The sequence below is a fragment of the Monodon monoceros genome, unplaced genomic scaffold (assembly GCF_005190385.1).
Source record: "Monodon monoceros isolate NGI ecotype Baffin Bay Population unplaced genomic scaffold, NGI_Narwhal_1 Super_Scaffold_6, whole genome shotgun sequence".
Classification (NCBI taxonomy): domain Eukaryota; kingdom Metazoa; phylum Chordata; class Mammalia; order Artiodactyla; family Monodontidae; genus Monodon; species Monodon monoceros.
Window position 1 is genome coordinate 91,686,266 of NW_021703783.1, and position 12,669 is coordinate 91,698,934.

Genomic DNA, 12,669 nt, shown 5'->3' on the forward strand with positions numbered 1-12,669 from the left:
GCAGAGCCTGACCGCTGCCTTGGCCGTGCGGAGATTCAAGGACCTTACCTTCCAGGAGGAGTACAGCACACTGTTTCCCACCTCAGCACAGCCGTAGGCCCGCCCGGCTTCCAGAGGCAGGGAGCCCTAATCATGCCCAGTGGCAAGGTTGGGGGGCAGCCCACTTCCTGGACCGGCCAAGATGCCAGGGCGTGCAGGGCGGTGGAAAGCTGGCTAGAGGGGCCAGTTAAGACTCACCATTCGCTCATTGCCTCCTTTGTTTATTCTTCATGTGTCCATTCATTCAGTAAACATTTATTGAGCAACTGTCCTGTGCCTAGTGATGAGTCAGATGTGGTCCCTGGCCCCGGGAGCCCACATCCTGGGGAGGCGAAGACAGACAAACCGAAACCTCCCCCAAATGTACTGCACAGGTTGTAGAAGGGCTGGAGGTGGCTCCACACATGGGCTGTCAGGGTGCCGAGCTGTGGGCTGAGAGCCCGTCCCATGGCTGCAACATGAAGGCCGATTTTCCAGTCCCCGTGGAGGCTGGCTGCCAAGGGGTGTCTGGCCCAGGACGTCAGAAGACTCATGGTCTGGCTCTGCTCTCGTGTGCTTTGTGACCCTGGGCAGACCTGTGCACCTCTCTGAGCCTCAGTCTACTTCCCTGGACTGAGGAGTGGTAATGGACCAGCCTCTCAGGGCTGTTGCACAGATGAAGCAAAGCTTGGCACAGGGCTTGGCACAGAGATGCTCAATAAATGTAGGTTCTTTTGTTCATTCATTCATTCATTCATTCATTCTCTCCAAGGAGTCAAGGACACCTTCATAATCTCTACTTTGGGAGTGATTCCCGTGTGGTGAGTCCCTGTTCTTCCAAAGGACCTTGGCCCCCATTTCTACACAGGTTCCCTCTGCTGCCCTGGAGTACAAACTGGCCCCCAGGGCAAAGCACTGCACGGTGGAAATGCCACAGAGAGTGCGCCTGCTCTGAAGAAGCAGGGCCAGGTGGACCACCAGGTCCCTGGGCTCTGAACAGAACGCCCAGCCTCACCTCTGCACCCCAGTCCAGCAGGGGCCCAGACCCCTCCATGGCTCCTGTCTGTGGCTCTTTGAACTGGCTGGCTAAGGGAGGCCTTGACTCAGTGGGGATGGAGGAGTGACCACAGATATAGCACTAGGTGCCTGTAGCTAGAGGCCCCTTCCTGGAAGGGTCTGCAGAGGTCATCTGCTCCAGCCCTCTGCCTCCGTGCAGACACCAGTGGAGCCAGGGAGCTGTGGGAGGACCAGGTCTGCAGAAGTTCCTCTCAGGGACTCATTCATTCATTCATTCATTCCCCCTGTGCTCTTGTGGGCTCACTGATGGCTCAAGGGTGCTGACAACGTTGCTGGTACCCCAGGGGGGACTTTCCACCTCCCTGCTTCTCCAGGCTCCTGCATCCGAGTGCCCCCACAGCCAGGACCTCTTACCAACATAGTGGAAAATACAGGAGGGCCACTCCTAACTTCCTCAGCCCACCTCCTTGAGGCCTGGTCTGCCTTTCCCAGGCCCCTGGCCCTTTTCCCCCCTGCCTCTCACCCATTGACCCTTTTGGCTTCCTGGTTGACTTAGTGCCTTGTCAGCAGGCTGATCAAAAGGAAGGAGGTGGGGAGGGCCGTGGCCTGGGAAGGGGCAGGACCCCTGTGTTCAGGTCTGGGTTCTGGCACTGACTGCCATGAGGCCACCCTTTTCTAGGCCTCAGTCTTCCCAGACCCCAAACAAGGGTATGTAGAACATTAGCATTTTCCCATCACAGGCAGATTACCTGGATCGGGAAGGTCTCTGGAGAAGACTTTCAGTGCAAACCTATAAACGTTGTCATTTAATGACAGGTTTAATTTATTCCCTAGCTTGGTGTGATCAGTGTCATTGTCCTTCATAACAATGTAACTGCTTTTACTGGAAAAGAACTTCCCGCCTATGCATTTATGCGGTAGACAAGTCTTTCCCAACTGGGTCCTATGAAAAAAGGCTTCAGTGGTTGGATAAGGTTGGCAAATGTTGCTTGCCATAGTTTTCCCCTTGGGGATCCCAGCATATATTAGTCATTAGTCAAAGCTCTGACAAGTCCTATAGTCTTCTATTTAACTCAGTTTCCCAAACTTGTTTGGTGAAGCATTTCAGTTAGAATTAGGTTCAGCGACAAATGACAGAAATCACAAATGACAGTGGTTTAAACAAAGTCTAAGTCTGGGAAGACAGTCTAGGGCTGGCATAGTGGCCCCAGAAGCCTTTAGTGACCCAGGCTTCGTCCTTCCCTACAATTTGGCTCATGGACCTCATGGTCCATTATGACAACTAGAGCGCCCGCTATCACACCTGCATTCCAGGCATCAGGTCAAAGGGTGGGACAGAGAACTTGGGGGTGACCCATTGGCTAGAACTTAGTCATATGGCTATGCCTAACTGCAAGAGAGACAGAATAGCTTTTAGGAGATGCCGACATTTCTCTGTCCCACCAAAAACTTTTTTCTCCATTCCATCCAACTCCCTAAGAACACATCTTGAGAAGGATGCTGTGGGCCTTGGGGGCATTGTAACACTCCAAAATGAAGACTCTAGAATTTTTGTTGACCCAGCGTGACCTCTGGGATTAGGGGCTATAGGGCAGGTGATTTCTGAAGTTCTTTGTGGCTAGAGAGTGTGGTTCTGGGCTGGCTTCGAGGACAGCCTTCCTTCCTCCCCAGTCAAGCTTGGTTTCATCTTCTGTGTTTTGAGGATATTTAACCCTCTATTGCCTGTGTCCTGTGGACTAACCTCTACTAACCCAGTGCTCTTGTCTGTCTCTCCCCTAACCACCCCCTCCCGCCTGTCCTTGTCCCCGCCGACCCCCGTCCCCAGGCGGGCCAGGCTGTGCTGGCCTTCCAGAGGTACCAGATTGGCGCAGACTCGGCCCTCTTCTCCCAGGACTACATGGACCCCAGCCAGGACTCCAGCATGCCTTACGCCCCCTACGTGGAGCCCAGCACCGGGCCAGACCCCGCCGGCATGGGTGGCACCTACCAGCAGCCGGCCAGCGCCTTTGAGCCCGAGCCCCAGGGCTACCAGTCACAGGGCTACTGAGCCACAGTGACCGCCTGCCCCCCGCCTGCCTGTGACCTGCCCCAGCTGCCCCCTGCTCCCCTTCACGCCCGGCCCCCTTCTCCCTCCCAGGCTGCCCTACCCGGTCCCTCCAGGTGGTTCCACTGAGGTCCAGGGCAGCTCGGGTGGGATGGGGCAGTGAGGTGTTGGGGGGGTATCCACATGTGTGTGCAGGTGTATCCAGCAGGGCCCTGGGGTGTTTGCATTCATTCCTTGTGTCTTCGAGCGTTCGTTGAGCACCTACTGTATATCAGGCCTGTGCTTGGCATGAGTGCTGAAAGACAAATGGTCCCTGGAAATGGGGAAGAGGAGATGTGGAGGAGGCCCTACTGGTACCAGAAGTAGGAATGGAGAGAAAACTAGACTGGGAGGATGCTGGGAAGGTTTGGCTGCAGGGTGTGAGCACCCACAGGACACTGGGGGCTGTCACCTGCTAGGAGTGATACAACCGCCCTGCTAGGAGTGTTGGCCTGTCTCCATTTTATGGCTGAGGAAACTGAGGCCTGGAGAGGTCAAGGTCACTCGCCCAGGGTCACTCAGGTAGCCAGTGATAGAGATGGGGCCAAGCCCAGGCCCCCTGACTGCAGAGCACCTGCTGTCCCCTGGCCTTCCCACCATCCCCCCTCCCCAAGCTGGGGGCTCCACCGCTCAGTGCTACCGTCACTCTGGGAGGGCTTGGGGACCTCAGCCCATGAGACACCCTGATTCTGCTGCAAGCCAGGGGCCTGCTCTTCCCCGACTGTTCCCTCAAGTGGGACAGCCCTGCCTCCAGGCCCCTCTCCCCACATCCCGCCAGCCCCTCCCCTGGCAGCCTCCCAGGGCAGGAGAGCCAAGAGGGCGGGCCTGGCTCCCATGTGCTGCTCCGTGCTGTGCGTATCCCGCCAGGAGCTCCAGCACGCCTTTGTGGCCTCCTGGCGACTGACCACTGTCCCTGCCTCTCGGAGGGGCTCGCTATGTCCCTGCCCGGGGCTGAGTGGACAAGGAGGCCTGGATGGGGAGCACGTCGCCCAAGGTTACAGTGAGTGAGTGGCAGGGCTGGGCTTGCTACCTGGTCTCCTTGGTCCCAGCTACCTAGTAGGTGCCCCATTCCCTGCCCTTGTGACCTCCCAGGAAACAGAACTGATCTGGGACACTGTGTCATCTTCCCTCATTTGGGGTCAGCCAGGGTCCCAGGGGCTGGGACAGCCAAGCCAAAGCCTTCCAGAAGGCCTGCCAACGGCCGGTCTCCCTATGGGAAGACAGGGGCTCTAGACCCAGCAAGATGAACGGTGAGAGCCCCTGGGGCGTGGAAGGCTCCGGGAGGCCACAGGCTGTAGGGGAGAGGGTGGCAGGTGTCCTCAAAGGCACAGGGAGGGTTGTGGGGGACAGGGAGGGACTCTAACACAACGTGGGCTCTCTACTGAGCCTTAAGGGTTGGGGAGGCCTTGAAGAGGGGAGAGGTGTGGGGAGACCTGGGGCCCAGCGTCCACCAGCCAGTGCCTCGGGAAGCAGGGCACTGGGATTGCAGGTCAGCACGGTGCTGGGTGTTCCCACCACCAGCCCCCACGAGAACCCTAAGGGGCAGGTAATATTTGTTCACTTGCCTGTTGATTCGGCAGTTATGGGGCATCTGTGCTGGGAATATAGAGGGTGGGGTCCCTGCCCTCAAGGAGCTGACAGTCGTCAGAGGTGAGCATTAAACCGACAGCTGTATCCAGGGTCCATTACAGGGGTGAGGCGCTATGCGAGTGCATGACGGGCTGTGGCTCCCCAAGGAGGGGCCCTGAGGATGGGCAGCAGTTAGCTTGGCAACGAGGGAAGGAGAGGAAATTTCCTAGGCAGAGAAGTAGCATCGTTGTCCCCACTTAAGGGGAAACTGAGGCTCAGCACGTGAATTAGCAGTGGAGCATGGATCAGGTCTGGTCAAGTCCTCCCAAGGGGCAGCGGTGACGGGAGAGGACCCCAGGCAGCCAAGTGACAGCTGCTTGTTGCTGACTTCAGTTTTCCACATCTGGGGAAGGGGCTCTATCTATGGTTCTCTCCCCCTGGGTGGCCCAAGTGGGGACAGGATGGGGCTCTGGTATCTGCCAGGTTGAGCAGTGGAACCGGTACCAGAGCAGCGGTTTGCGAAAAAGGTAAGGGTGGGAGTGGGTGTGTTTCTGGCAGAGAGAAGCTCTGTGCCCACATAGCATTCTATGAGAAGTCCTCTCCCTCACCCACTCCCCACCAAAAACATCCCTTGCTGACGGGCACCAGGAGACCCCAGGGTGCTGCCCATCTCTTCCCCTGGGCACCGACCAGCTTCTGGTGATGCTGGGCTAGAGGGCAGGGTACCATTTAAACTTAACCCGGTCGCTGGGTGTTTATTACAGACTCTACCTGCCACCCCAGAATGGGAAAATTTACAAGGCCCTGCCAGGATTGGGGGTTGCTGAATCATCTCTCAGCATTCCCCACTAGTCCTGGGGTGCTGCCCAGACAGGGTCCCGTGGTCAGGCTGTGCTGCGGTGGGGGTGAGAAACAGGAGCAGAGATTTGCAGGGCGGGAATTGATTGAGACCCAGGGCTCCTGACTCCCCTGCTGAGTGGTTGGTGGGGAAGCCCTGCTCCTTCTGTTGGCTGAGGACAGCCCCCTGGGAGCCCCAAGCTTAGAGCCTGTGCTCACAGGCCAGCGGTATCCCCTTTTCCCTCCCTGCTGCCCCCCTCTGCCTCCCCCTTGCTTCCAAGCCCTTCCTTGGAGAAGGGCACCCCTGCAGCCCGACCTTGCTGAGTTTGGGCTCCCTCCTCCCGTCAAGCGCAAGAGAGGGCCAAGGAAAACTGGGTTCCACACAAGTTTAGAGCTGCACGGACACTTAGGGGTGGTAGAGTCTGGGCCAGGAAGACAGTGACTTGTCCAAAGTCAAGCACAGAGCCAGAGGTTCGGGATCCAGGTCTCCTGTCTCCGAGTTGACACTCATCCTGCTCCATCACAGGCATCTGGTCCACCTGGGTGTGTAACAATTGAGGGACTAACTCCCAGGGTGCTGGTATCTGCTCCCCACTCCACCCTTCCCTGGTGGTTCTTGATCTTCGAAGACTGTTGGGGGTCCCAGGCTTCCCCCCACGTTACCCCCCGGGAGCCCCCAACCTTGGCCCAAGACCCCTTTGATTCTCTAAGGAGCAGAAAGGGGGAGCTGCCTCCCAAGAGTTTGTGGGAGGATGGACTTGTCCATCCGTCTCCCAGCGCTGCCCCTTGATGTGACGCTCGCCATCCCCTGGTGCCCACAGCCCTTGTCTGGGTGCCCTGGCCCTTCCCGCAGCGTTACTGCCTGTGTATAGTATAAATATATATATTTTCTATATATAAGATGTATAATATAAGGCTCCACAAATATATCTCTGTGCGTGTGTGTGTGCAGTGAATGGCAGTCCCCATCCTGGGCCCCCACTCTGGACTCCCCCACCACCTGGTTAAGTCTCTCAAGAGTGAATCCAGTGTGGCCCCATGGCACCCTCCTCTATGACATCTGTCCATTTGTGGTGAACCAAGTGAAGGTGGTGACTTCTGGTGACATAGTAATAAAATGAAGACTCCAAACCCACCAGTGGATTGCAGAGTGTCACGGTGTTTTTTTGGTTCTTGGTGAGTGTGGCTTGGCATTTGCCCATCCCCTCTGTCTCCCCTGACCTGGAACATGCTTTATTTGTTCATTAATGTTTAGTAAAAAGTAAAGTCATTACAGATGAAGCCAATGCCCCTCACCTTTACATGTGTGCATGCACGCACACCCCATCGCCACTCCCTTTCCTGGTGCCTTCCCCAGCCACCACAGGCAGCCAAGATTAGCTTGGCCTCATTCCTTCCAGACCATTCCCATGTACTTACGTACACGTTTGCAGGGCGCTGTTTTTAAAGTTAGTGGCCCTCAGCTGCCACAGGATTTATTCAGACTCTGTAAAGTGCCAGACACTGTGCTGGGCCCTAGGAGTTCAACACTGAACCAGGTAGACACCCCTGCCCTTGCAGAGGTGGTCTTCCAGCAGGGCAGATGGACGTTAAACCAACATGCAAGCAAAAATCTCAACTGTGTGAAGTGCTGAGAGAGTGTCAGAAGATGCGGTTTAGACCTGGGCCCCCCTGAGCAGATGACCCTTAACCTGAGCTGTCTAGGATGAGCAGGGGTTCGCTGGCAAGAAGGTGGGCTGGTGAGCATTCTGGAGAGGAACTAAAACGCCGTCCTGTCTGGGGAAGAGCTTGAGAGTGGCGGACACAGGAGAGAATGTGGAGGGTACTCGAGTTGCACGGCGCAGGGTCTTGAGGCCTGCGTAGGGGTTTGGTTCAGAGTCAGTGTGTGGAACCCACTGAAGAGCGAGTGACCGTCCCAGTGTGTTCTTTAAAAAGACCACTCCGGTGGTGAGATGGCAGTCGAGGTTGCTGCCCAGTGTTCAGACAGGAAGGTCACCATGGCGATGAGAAGAGCGGAAGAAGTTTGATGGAGGAGCAGATCAGTAAATAATGGACTGAGTAAAGAGGGGTGAGGTAGGTGTGAGAACACCTCCCAAGTACTGGAAGTGCTGGAGGTCAGGCTGGCGGGGAGGAGCAGGTGAGCTTGGCTCTCAGTATGGACCTGTCAGTTATGGTGCTGGCCACGCCCACTCCCCTGCTCTCTGCAAATTCCGCAGTAGTCCCGGCCTGGGAAATAGCCTCTAGGCCTCTGATTGGACAGAGGTGAACACCTGATCCACGGGCCGCCCCTTCACAGGCTGATGGGTCCCAGGGCCTTGGCGCCATGGCTGTTATAAAGCACCGCCCCCCATCCCACCCCACACTATGACCAAGCCAATCAGGTTGCTTCCCTCGGCGATGGAGCAGAGGGACTGGTCAATCGGGTGGGCGGAGACTCAGGAAGAGGCGCGAGTTCCAGGAGAAAGTGGAGAACCGCGGGTTTCAGCCTACCCAGGTTCTGTCCTGCTTTGCTTTAAGGAGGCCTGAAGGCCGCAACTGCTCGCAATCAGAAGAGCCCCACCACCCGTGGAAGGCCCGCCCTTGAGGCTGCTGTCCCCCCACCCCCAGCCCGGCCTGAGGAAGCGTAACCCTGGGACACAGTGGGGCCGGGCTCCAGCCCGCTAGCTTCTGCTTGACCCCGGGGCTCACCTGTAACAGCCTTTCCCCTCAGTCTTCAAGAAGATTAATGGAATTGTGATCACTTAGTAGTCACACCGTCCTCTATTTGCACTTTCTGTCCTCGTCATCATTATTCAGGTTATTCCCTCCACTCTTTACAGTTACCACTTGTCACATATTGCCAAAGGACTTCAAAAATTGACATCGAAGGACTCAGATCTGCCATCTGGGATGGGGGTGGGGGAGCGATTCAGAGGAAAGTGTCTCAGGTTGAGAAGACTGTGCCCCAAAGGGGATGAATAGGACATCACAGTGAAGAGTGTCAGCCTTCCAAGATGACCAGCGCTCCACACTGTCATGTGGGTTTTAGAAAGTTATCACGTGGTGGCCATTCATTGGACTGGAGGAAAGTCTGTAAAAGCCTGAAAGTGTTGTCACAGAGGCAGGACAATTTGCAGAAGTGTGAAAACCCTTGAAAAAAATACTAGTTTTCAGAATCAGGGCCGCTACATAATTTGCAGAGCCCAGTTCAAAATTAAACGCAGTGCCTCTTGTTCAAAAAGAAGTTAAAAAAAAAAAAAGTGCAGTTAAAGGTACTAAAATATAAAGATTTTTCCTTTCAAAATATTTTATTTTTTTTTATTTTTTTGCGGTACACGGGCCTCTCACTGTTGTGGCCTCTCCCGTTGTGGAGCACAGGCTCCGGACGCACAGGCTCAGCGGCCATGGCTCACGTGCCCAGCCGCTCTGCAGCATGTGGGATCTTCCCGGACCGGGGCACGAACCCGTGTCTCCTGCATCGGCAGGCGGACTCTCAACCACTGCGATACCAGGGAAGCCCATTTTATTACTTATAATGATAAGTAAGGGGTAATAGTGATACATGAGTAACACCATAAACCTAAAATTGAAAAATAAATTTTTTTATTGTCATAATTTTATATAATACAATAAATAATAATACCTTGTTAATATGATATCCGATCATTAAATGATTCTGGCTTACTTTTTTTTTAAATTCATTTATTAAGTCATCAAAACATACTTTTGTCAACTTCATTTCCATTGACATAATTAAAAGCTATGACAGTCATTCTTGGCAAATGCAAGATCACAAATAATTTTTTATAATTTTTAATTTTGAGGATCTTTCTGCTGATGCAGTTGTTACTGGAGTTGTTAAGAATATTTTATAGGCTGTCACATTAGGAGAAATTTCTGATAAACTACTTCAAAATATATCAAATATTAGTACATCTAGAACTGATGATTCTTGTGGAACAATTTTTCTAAAAAGACTTAACTCTTCATACAAACCAATTTCATGTGTCTGAATTTAATTTTATATGTAAAGTTATACAGTGACATTTTAATGTTTCCCCTAACATTTTCTGTAACTTGTGGAAGTTGTATAAGAAACTGAGTGACTTCATGATTTGTATATAATTTTTTTTTTTTAATTTGGTTGCACCAGGTCTCAGTTGAGGCAAGCGGGTTCCTTAGTTGCAGCTCACGGACTCCTTAGTTGTGGCATTAGAACTCTTAGTTGCAGCGTGCATGGGGGATCTAGTTCCCTGACCAGGGTTTGAACTCGGGCCCCCTGCATTGGGAGCGTGGAGTCTTAACCACTGTGCCACCAGGGAAGTCCCTGTATATAATTTTAATAACCTGTTTATACATTTGCTTGCTCTATCTTCGATTACAAGGAAAAATTAATTTTAAATTGCCTTCTTCATTAATAATGAAACTTCAGTGAAAATAGAATTCTTTTCTGAAGAATATGATCTTTAAATTTAGTTTATATTTCTAAGCCTGTGAATACTTGCTTTGCAATGCTGCAGCGGTTTTTACAACCAGAGGTTCTAGCTCTAATGAATTCTGATGACTCCCTGATATGCTTTATTGCAACATCCATGTGTATGCTTTAGTTTTGTGATAATTTACTGACATCTTACTGTGTGAGTGCTGGCAGTTCCTGTCCCAGACTTAGGCCGCAGAGCTTATATTTGTGTATATGCTACAGAACGGGCGCTTCCATATGGGGTTCCTTCTCTCACCACAGCCTTGGTGGACTGCTACCATCTTCTACTGCTGCCGATCTGGGCTCAGATCCTGGCCCCTTGCAGCCCCACGGTGTCCCAGATTGCCCAGCCAAATGGGTGCACGTGGGGTGGCCAGGCCAACTGCTCAGCACCCATACCGCCCACTGCCTGCTGTTCTTGATGGCCAGAGCCTGCTTGCTGCCACCTGGTGTATCTTCTCCGCTCATACACATGCATCATCGTCCCACTGGACTTCTCTTACAAAACAAGTTCAAGGAGGGCTTCCCTGGTGGCACAGTGGTTGAGAGTCCGCCTGCCGATGCAGGGGACACGGGTTCGTGCCCTGGTCCGGGAAGATCCTACATGGCGTGGAGCGGCGGGCCCGTGAGCCATGGCCGCTGAGCCTGCGCGTCCGGAGCCTGTGCTCCGCAACGGAAGAAGCTGCATGCTGGCATTAAACCAAAAGCTGGGTCCATTCTGAGAGCAGGGCTCTGTGTGACTGCACAGGTCACGTGCCCATGAGTTCAGCCCTGCCCAGAATACTGATTCTGGCCCCCTCTCCATTTCCCCTTTATTCTATTCTGAATCTTTTTTTTCCTTCTCCTTCTACTCTCTTTGTCAAGTACATAGCTACACTTGACTGTGGGCCTGTAATATTGTGCTATAAGAAGAAATACATATTTGGTCTTCATCCAGTCCCAGTTCCTGGCACAGAGCTCCTAAAATCCTTGGAATTTCTGAATGATATGGGTAAAAGAAATGTCTTTTATTATTCATAATAAGCCCCTTTCAACCACACCTGAGCAGATGTTAATGAGGTGACTTTTGGAAAGCCCCTAAGGATGGGGGATTAGTTCCAGGGGTACCAACCATGTGCTTAGAGGGTTGGAACTTTCAGCCCTACCCCCTGACTTCTGGAGAGATGGGAGGGGCTGCAGATTGAGTTCAATCACCAACAGCCAATGATTTAATCAATCATGCCTACATCATGAAGCCGCCATAAAACTCCTAACCAAAGGGGTTCCAAGAGCTTGTAGGTTGGTGCTGGGAGGATGGCAGGCCTGAAGAGGGTATGGAAGCCCTGTACCCACTTCCACATGCCTTGCCCTATTCATCTCTTCCATCTGACTGTTCCCGAGATGTATCCTTTTATAATAAATAGGTAAAAATAAGTAAAGTACTTTCTGGAGTTCTGTGAGCCATTCTACCAAATTATTGAACACAAGGAGGGGGTCATGGGAACCTCTGATTTATATCTGGTAGGTCAGAAATAGTTTCTGAAGTGACGGCAGTCTGTGGAACTGATCCCCTAACTTATGGGATGGGACCCTAACTCCAGGTGGATAGTGTCAGAACTGAATAGGGTTCGGTTAGGACACCCAGCTGGTGTCAGAGAATTGGTCAGTGTGGGAGAAACCCCACACTTTTAGTGTCACAAGTGTGAGTGGGAGTAGGTATAGAAGAAAACAGTGTTTACCTGCTGTATAGCCCAGGGAACTCTACGTCACTATGCTGTACAGTAGAAGCGAACACAACATTGTAAAACAACTATACCCCGATTAAAAAAAAAAAAAAGGAAGAAAACTGTTCTTTTCTTTTAGGGCCAGCGCTATGCTAGGCACTTTGTATTATCTATTTCACTTCTTCAACGCCTATGGATAGAGGCACTAAGCTGATCCCATTCTACTGAGGAGGAGCTGGGTAGAGCCAGGGTCACACTGGGGCAGAGCCTGAAGCACCGTAGTGCACCCACCTTCAAAACCCATGGCTCTGCTGCGCTCTAGAGCCTGCGAGCCACAACTACTGAGCCCGTGTGCCTAGAGCCCGTGCTCCACAACAAGAGAAGCCACTGCAATGAGAAGCCCATGCACCGCAATGCAGAGTAGCTCCCACTCGCTGCAACTAGAGAAAGCCCGTGCGCAGCAACGAAGACCCAACACAGCCGAAAATAAATAAATAAATTTATAAAAAACAAAAAACCCATGCTCTGGGACTTCCCTGGTGGTCCAGTGGTTAAGACTCCACACTTCTCCTGCAGGGGGCGCGAGTTTGATCCCTGGTTGGGGAACTAAGATCCCGCATGTTGGGCGATGCGGCCAAAAAAAAAAAAAAATGCTCTTAGCCACTTTGCTGCTTTTTGTTGAAATATTTTTATACACTTTCAGTAGTTCACATATCCTTAAAGGCTGTTTTATGCAACAATTCCCCCGGCTCTGAATATTTCTGGATCAGCAAAGGCTTCAGCTTTGGTACCCATCCATCCTCTGGGCTTACCCATCTCTGCTGTCTTCCCAAGCCTGTCCCAATACATGTCCTAGAAATGCTACTTCAAAGGTTTGAGAGAGCTCCGACAAAACCAAAAACCTTTTACTCAAGCTTTTTCCAAAGTCTGCAGGCTTTTCAAGTCACATCAATTGGGTGGTGGCATCGGTTGAGCCCTAGCGT

The 12,669-nt window shown here is 52.5% G+C and overlaps 1 protein-coding gene across 2 annotated transcripts in view; it reads left to right on the forward strand.

The window, feature by feature from the left end:
* SYNGR1 (synaptogyrin 1) overlaps positions 1–6,813 on the forward strand; it is a 29,279-nt gene extending 22,466 nt beyond the window's left edge. Inside the window, exon 4 of one of the 2 annotated variants that reach the window (XM_029205137.1) lies at positions 2,861–6,813. In XM_029205137.1, coding sequence (XP_029060970.1) covers positions 2,861–3,082 — 222 coding nt within the window. In that variant the 3' untranslated portion in view covers positions 3,083–6,813. Of the gene's footprint in view, positions 1–4; positions 306–2,860 lie in introns of those variants that run through there. The other variant, XM_029205138.1, reaches the window with a different exon arrangement.
* Positions 6,814–12,669: the final 5,856 nt, after the last annotated feature.